General features: G+C 39.7%; 1 protein-coding gene across 1 annotated transcript; it reads right to left on the bottom strand.

Moving 5' to 3' along the window:
• Window positions 1-2,371: 2,371 nt before the first annotated feature.
• LOC149835029 (1-aminocyclopropane-1-carboxylate oxidase-like) lies at window positions 2,372-5,094 on the bottom strand. The gene is made up of 3 exons (XM_090009510.1): window positions 4,993-5,094; window positions 3,038-3,276; window positions 2,372-2,954 (listed from the first exon to the last, which is right to left on the bottom strand). Exons 1-3 carry the CDS (start codon window positions 5,092-5,094, stop codon window positions 2,372-2,374), a joined length of 924 nt encoding a protein of 307 aa, XP_089865636.1.
• Between the last annotated feature and the right edge of the window lie 1,657 nt (window positions 5,095-6,751).

Raw genomic sequence — 6,751 nt, 5'->3', positions numbered from 1 at the left:
AAACCGACTCAAAAGGGCATCGAGTTTTCTCTCTCTTCTTCGTTGGAGCTCCAAAAAAATGGGAAACTGATTTTTTTGGCTGATCTCCGACGGCGATAGCCCGACTCTGTGGTTGGGTTTGATGTTTTCGTTGCAGGCTCCCTCTGACACAGATCCTAGGCCTCTTTCTACGGCGAAGCTTCCTTGAAAGATGAAACGACCAAAAAATTTTCTGGTCGTTCTCTAGCGACTATGGACCAACTTCCTATTTGGGTTTGTTTTCCTTGACGCAGGCTTTTCCTGCGCTCAAACCCGAGGCCAAATCGTTTTTTTTCCAGTGGTTTGGTTTTTTTTTTTGTTTTTTCGATTTTGTGTTTGTGATTTAATTTAATTTTCTAGTCAAGGAGCAATAGTAAAACAAGCGTGAGGCCTTTTACCTCTAATAGATCGGTGCTGCAAGAAAGAATGACAGGCGATCGATGTCTTTCCGGCGACAGAACCTATATATGTATATTCTTCGATCTGTCTCTCTGTTTTTCCTCCTTTTTATTTTCTTTTGGTGTACAAAGATGAACAGGTAAGTATGAACTTTGTTTTCTAATTTGGTTTTCAGAGATAGACAGTATATAAAAACAGGCAAGTCTCTGTTTTCCTGGTTGGGGTTTTTAGAGGCAGGCAAAATAAACAGAGGTCTTTGTTTTCACGGTTGGGGTTTTCAAAGGCAGGCAAAAATAAACATAGGTCTCTGTTTTAGAGACAAAAAACGAGAAGCTTAAAGACCAATAGCTCTTACCTTTCCCTCCTTTTTTTTGTGTTTGTTTCTTCTTTGCAGGTTGAAGGCCACATGTGTTGATGAGTGTCCTCGAACCTTAGCTCTGATACCACTGTTGAGGTGGCACAACAGAAGGTCCTCAGGTGGTGGCGGCAGCAGAGAGGTTGAGGTGTGGCAGCAGAGAGTGAAGAGGAAAAAGAAAGAGCAGATGATAGTTTGAAGGTTTGCTTCAAAGGCTTCACGGTGTGCTGTATTGCATATCACCATAGAGGTCGAGTCTCGTGTTTATATAGCCTTCAGATTCCCTCTCTCGGCTCAGCAGATGGTCGAGAGAATATCGATGAGTCCAATGTATTTGATAAACTAGAGTTTGAAATTTAAATAAAAAAGTTGATTTGTAAAACGGACTTAGCTTATCCATGAGCAAGCTTACTCATGGATAAGCACAACGTGCAGTGCATGGCTACACACACCAACAACCACCATGATGTTTGGCAGTTTCCTCAACATCCACTTTTGTTTGGAAATTAGAAGTGAATTGTGTGCGATTTTCTCAATGCCCTCGGTGGTGGTGTCAAACACTGGGAAGGGGACCTCGGATCAAGTGCAATCACATTGCACCCTTTAGTTTGCTGCTGCACCTGATACACCCTACATCCACCACACACACACACACACACACACCACCACCCCAGATGTGGCAGTAGACTAAAAGTGTGCAACCGCCCTCGGGGAGGGGATGGAGTCGGCAGCCCAACACCACATTTCAAACACTATTCACGAGAGGACGGTTTTTGGCAATTGCATCCCCAACACCATACTTTGGTAGTACCAAAATTTGGCAAAATCATGTCTGGGCAACACATGGATGTCAAAAAGAGTCTTTGAATCAAAGGTCGATTCTCATGGATATCATCTAGAAGATAAGGTGTTGAAGATGTTGGTCATCAACAAGTCTCAACAAACTTCATTTGATAAGGAGTCTCAAAACAATAAGGCTCTAAAGTGGAAACCGTCCAGAGAGACTCCATCTCAAGTTGAAATTGTTCAATGTAATCCAAATAGAGTCCTAGATAAGATTGTATGTTCTCAAGATGAATCAAGGACTCTAAACGATGTAACAAATTATAAAAGGCACAAGCACACACACGAGTGTTTTCGTGTGTGTGCTTGTGCATTGCAAAATCGTGTTTGTCGTTTCTTTAATGGAAACAGTCTGAATGCAAGGTTACCAAACAGAGTCTAGTTCAATCTTTTTCATGTTAGAACAAAATAATCTTTCATACATCAACACCAAGACAAAATGAAACTACTCGCCCTTCTTTCCATACATATTTCCTGGTAATCACATGAAACAAAGCTTGATTTTTCAACAACACATTTTGCATTTCAGTGAAGCCAAAAGATACAGCAATACAGGACCCTTAGAACTCCTACATGGTGTAAAAGCAAAACACGTTACAAAGACACTGACTTAACACGCTTGTCCTGTATTGCTATAGAAAGATATATATATATATATATATATATATATATATATATATATATATATATATATATATATATATATATATATATATATATATAGAGAGAGAGAGAGAGAGAGAGAGAGAGAGAGAGTTAGAATTTCATGGCCTGAAGCCTTGGCTCCTTGGGGAGGAACTTCTCCTTGGCATAGCGACGCATGTAATCAGCAGAGATGAAGGTTGGATAGTCTATTGCAGTGTCACCATGAAGGAGATTTGATGCTGGAGAGATGACAGCAGATGGTGCAGGGTTGTAGAAGGATGCCACAGACCTCCTGTTCCCATCTTTGGTGGCCACAACCCTGTGCCACGCACTAAGGAACCTGCCATTGCTCAGCACCTCAAGTTGGTCACCAATGTCAATGACTATAGCATTGGGAATGGGCTTCACATCCACCCACTCATCATCTTTGAACACTTGGAGCCCACCCACTTGGTCATCTTGAAACAACAGTATGACCCCACCAGCATCAGTGTGGGCCCTGAGCCCATCAATAAGGTCTGGGCGTGGGCATGGTGGATAATGGCTAACTTTTGTAGCAAAGAAGGGCTTTTCTTCACTGCCCTTAAACTTCTCATTCAAGTAGCCCTTCTCTAAGCCCAAGTTCTCATCCATTATTTCCAGTATGGCCCTTGCTAGCTCTTTCAACCGATTAGAGAATTCCACCATTGTTTTCCTGCAAGAGTATGCATGTTTTAACTTTCATATGCAGAATTGATTTTCTTAGGTCAATAATAAAAAATGAAGCAGAAATGTTACTTGAAATTTTGTGGAGTAGAAGGCCATTCATCACTTTCCTCTTTGTAATAAAGCATGAAGACATCCTCCCAATCTAGTGTATCAATTTTTTGTGGGATTTCAGACCCAGAAATAGTTTTCTCCAGTTCCTCGACAGGCTGGGAATTTTTGAACAACTCATCCCTACAAAATTTGTAGTTGTGAATTCCCACTTCTTTTATTCCATCTAGAAGAGCCTCTGGTATTCCATGGTTAAGAAGCTGTAAATTGGTAAACGAACAAATCCGGATAAGGTATATATATTGAGTTGTGTAGGAGTTAGAAAATCAACAAATGTCAAATTGAAAAAAAGCAAGTTGGAAATATGATTTCTTCATGTGAAAGCATGTGTCCCTTGAATGTTTTAAATCTTAAAATAATGGCACTAGTATATATATAATAGACATGGATTGATATTGATTAATGTGATAAACTAAGAAAAGCACAAAGCAAAAAAAAATTCGTGAAGGGGATTATTTTGGTGTTTTTCAAGGTAATAACTAGTATAGTCTAAACCCCAAAGGGGTTAGAGTAGTTGGAGCGGGCTTCGTCTGTCAGACGGGCAGTCAAGGTTCGATTCCCATGGGTGCTAACCCTTGTGAAATAGCCAAAGCAGGGTGACTCCCCAAGAGCAAGGGGCGAGCCACGGGTTTACACCACTGGGGTCTTTGATTCTGGGGGTGGTTTTCCTGTTCCCGCATGGAAAAAACTCGTCTAGTCTAGCTATATATGGATCTCGATTATGTGCAATCAACATCTGGGACGAACCCCATTAGCTTAAAAATGACAACATGAGAACACAAGGAACAAAAGTAAAATAATAAAGAGCACCTTAAATACTCATGATACATATCTATAAAAAAAAAAAAAAACAGGCAGCTATGTGGAAGATCATTATAGTCTTGGAACTTTAAAATCACCCCCAAATCTTCCACTAGCAACTGAAGCACTGGTTTCATGAAAGTCAGCCACAACTGTGTAAGAATGGAAAACAAGATGAGTAACTCGAGCTCGGCTCATAAAGAGCCCGTTCAAACTCGTAAAATAGGCTCGTGAGCTGAACATGAACAACCGGTCTTGGGCTCTGCTCGGCTTGTATAAGCTTGTTAAGTAGTAATAAATATATTTTACACAGTTTAAAGCTCAAATTTTATTGATTCCGGCCATAAGACAAATGTAAATTTTTTTTTGTAAAGAAACAAGTTTGAGCTCAACTCAATAATTATAGCGCTTAAATCTTATTGCTTCCAGCTTCCAAACGATGCATTATTTTTCAAGGTTGTTAAATGCGATGAGGCGAAGCGAGGCGTTGAGCTGAGGCGTACGCCTCTCACAACACTGGTTGTATGTCGGTAAACTTTCTTGGGGTGCTGATGATCATTTACGCCTTGTGGGCTCTCAAGGAATGGAAGGCCGAAGAGAAGGCCGATGGTAGCATCTCCGAATTGCCTAAACCATGGTAAATCCCGTGTATACTTTTTTTATATTTACTTTAAGCGCATCACAACAACGCCTCAGTACCTTGAGCATGCGCCTCGCCTCTGAGGCGTACGCCTCTCACAACACTGTTATTTTTGCAAAAGACCTAGCTTAAGCTAAGCTCGCCAAAAAAATGAGCCATGCTTTAACACCTCAAGCTCAGCTCATTTGGCTCGTTTACCACCACTACAACTGAGTAATGAAAAGCATATTACAACTAGGTGTTTATCACTCTTAGAAGTAATTGCCTATAGTTTTGAAAAATAAAAATCAACATCTTTTTTTTTTTTCCAAAAAAAGGGTGAATAGATGCCCATTCTGTGGATTTCTTGAAGACATGCAGCCCTTAATCCTGACAGACCATGGGAGTAGCATATCTAGCCCTCCCTTTAATTTGAAGCTTGGGTGGGAAAAGGATCACAAAAGAGCAAAAAGATGGAGAAGAATATATATATCACCTGAAAGAAGCCCCAGTTTTGACAAGCATTGTCAATCTGAGCCATGACTGTTGTCCTGTGTGCACCATGAATCTTAGAGAAATCTATGACAGGGACTTCCATATCTAGAATATAAGCACAGTAGATAGCAAGCCAAGAATGGTTTGTTTGTGAGTGTGAGGGAAAAGGCCATTCACTAGGTGTTTTATAGGAAAAAATGACCCCACAAGTTGATGCCCCGTGGCTTTTTTTTTTGCTAATTAATAATGAAGCACATGGTTTACGAATTACTTTAGTTGTTGACTTGTGTGCACTGCCGGCCAAGTGAGTATATCAAGAAAGCGTATATCCCACATAAAAAATATATATATAATTGTTAGTTTTTTCAGTTAGTTCTCTCTCTCTCTCTCTCTCCTTGAACCAGAATTTTTAAAAGAATCCCTTGACCATGTTAGGAACTTGGACCAATCTATATGCTCCTGATAGAGATTGAGTTAGTACTGCATTCCAGATGCAACTTTTTGGTGTATATTTCGTGGCCCATTCCATGGTATTGGATTTCATTAGTGTTTGATCTGAGTTGGCTAGGTTTATGTGGATATTTTGGGGTTGGATTGAGGTCCCCAAATGAGTATACAAAAATTTACAGAATATGCAAGCGGACAAGTGATCTGGGTCTCTGGGTGCAAAGTGCAAACGGATTGGATATGGAATGGATCATGCTTCATCTGAATCTAAATCTTGTGCACTAATTCCAAAACAAAGTCCAGGTCTGAATAGCCCCCCGGGAGGGGGGGGGGGGGACTTGGCGACTATATGGGTGGTCAGGGTTCCATTTTCATAGGCGTCACTCCCCTTTCATATTGCTGAATCAAGTGACTCCCCGGGGGCATTGGGTGCACCCGGTTTTACACCGTTAGAGAAGCGATTGTAGATTGACAGGACATGGACCTTCTTCCCAACCCAACCTTTTTTATATGTGAAAGACCAAATAAAAAAAAATGTGACCGGGGATTGGTTCTATTGAATTTGTCTCAATTTATTTTTGAAAGGCAAAGTGGGGTTAGGCAGACCTAGTGGCGGAGCCAAGAATCTAATCTAGGGTGGGCACAAAATGCATAGTAAAAGTTTTAAAAAATAATTACTAATAAATTATACTAACAATATGTTTAAAAAAATAATTATTATCAATTAATATAATCATGCTTAATGCTAATTGAAAAGAAAAATAGCACAAAAAATCTTAAAACCCTAATTAAATGATCATGGAATCTGGAAAAAAATTGAAATGAGTACCCTCAATCATAGAAAAAAATCATAGATATATCTATCCTAATTTAAAATTTTCAACAGAAGTGGTTGAAAATTTTCAAAACTTCAGGAGGGGTGCTTAATGCTAATTGAAAAGAAAAATAGCATAAAAAACCTTAAAACCCTAATTAAATGTTCATGAAATCTGAAAAAAAATCTAAATCAATACCCTTAATCATAAAAAAATCATAGATCTATATGCTATATTGAAAATTTTCTCACTTCGGTTGAAAATTTTCAAAACTTTTAGGAGGTGCTCGAGACCCTCCTCGACCCCCTGGATCCGCCCTTGGGCAGACCCCTGCCAGTTATACAATGATACCATTGAGATTTGAACTCGCAACGTCCCAACACAAGGTGATGTGCACTAGTTGCTCCTACCAGACAAGCAGAGCTCCCGTTGGGAAATTGGTCTCATTTTTGTTGCTTTTCAAATCTCTCATTTTTACTGTTTTTTCCTTGAACGTTT

This window comes from Nuphar pumila, chromosome 6 (assembly GCF_984573655.1).
Source record: "Nuphar pumila chromosome 6, dmNupPumi1.hap1.1, whole genome shotgun sequence".
In the NCBI taxonomy this organism is placed as follows: Eukaryota; Viridiplantae; Streptophyta; class Magnoliopsida; order Nymphaeales; family Nymphaeaceae; genus Nuphar; species Nuphar pumila.
Note: the sequence above shows the minus strand (reverse complement) of the source record. Positions and strands in the feature narration are given on the sequence as shown.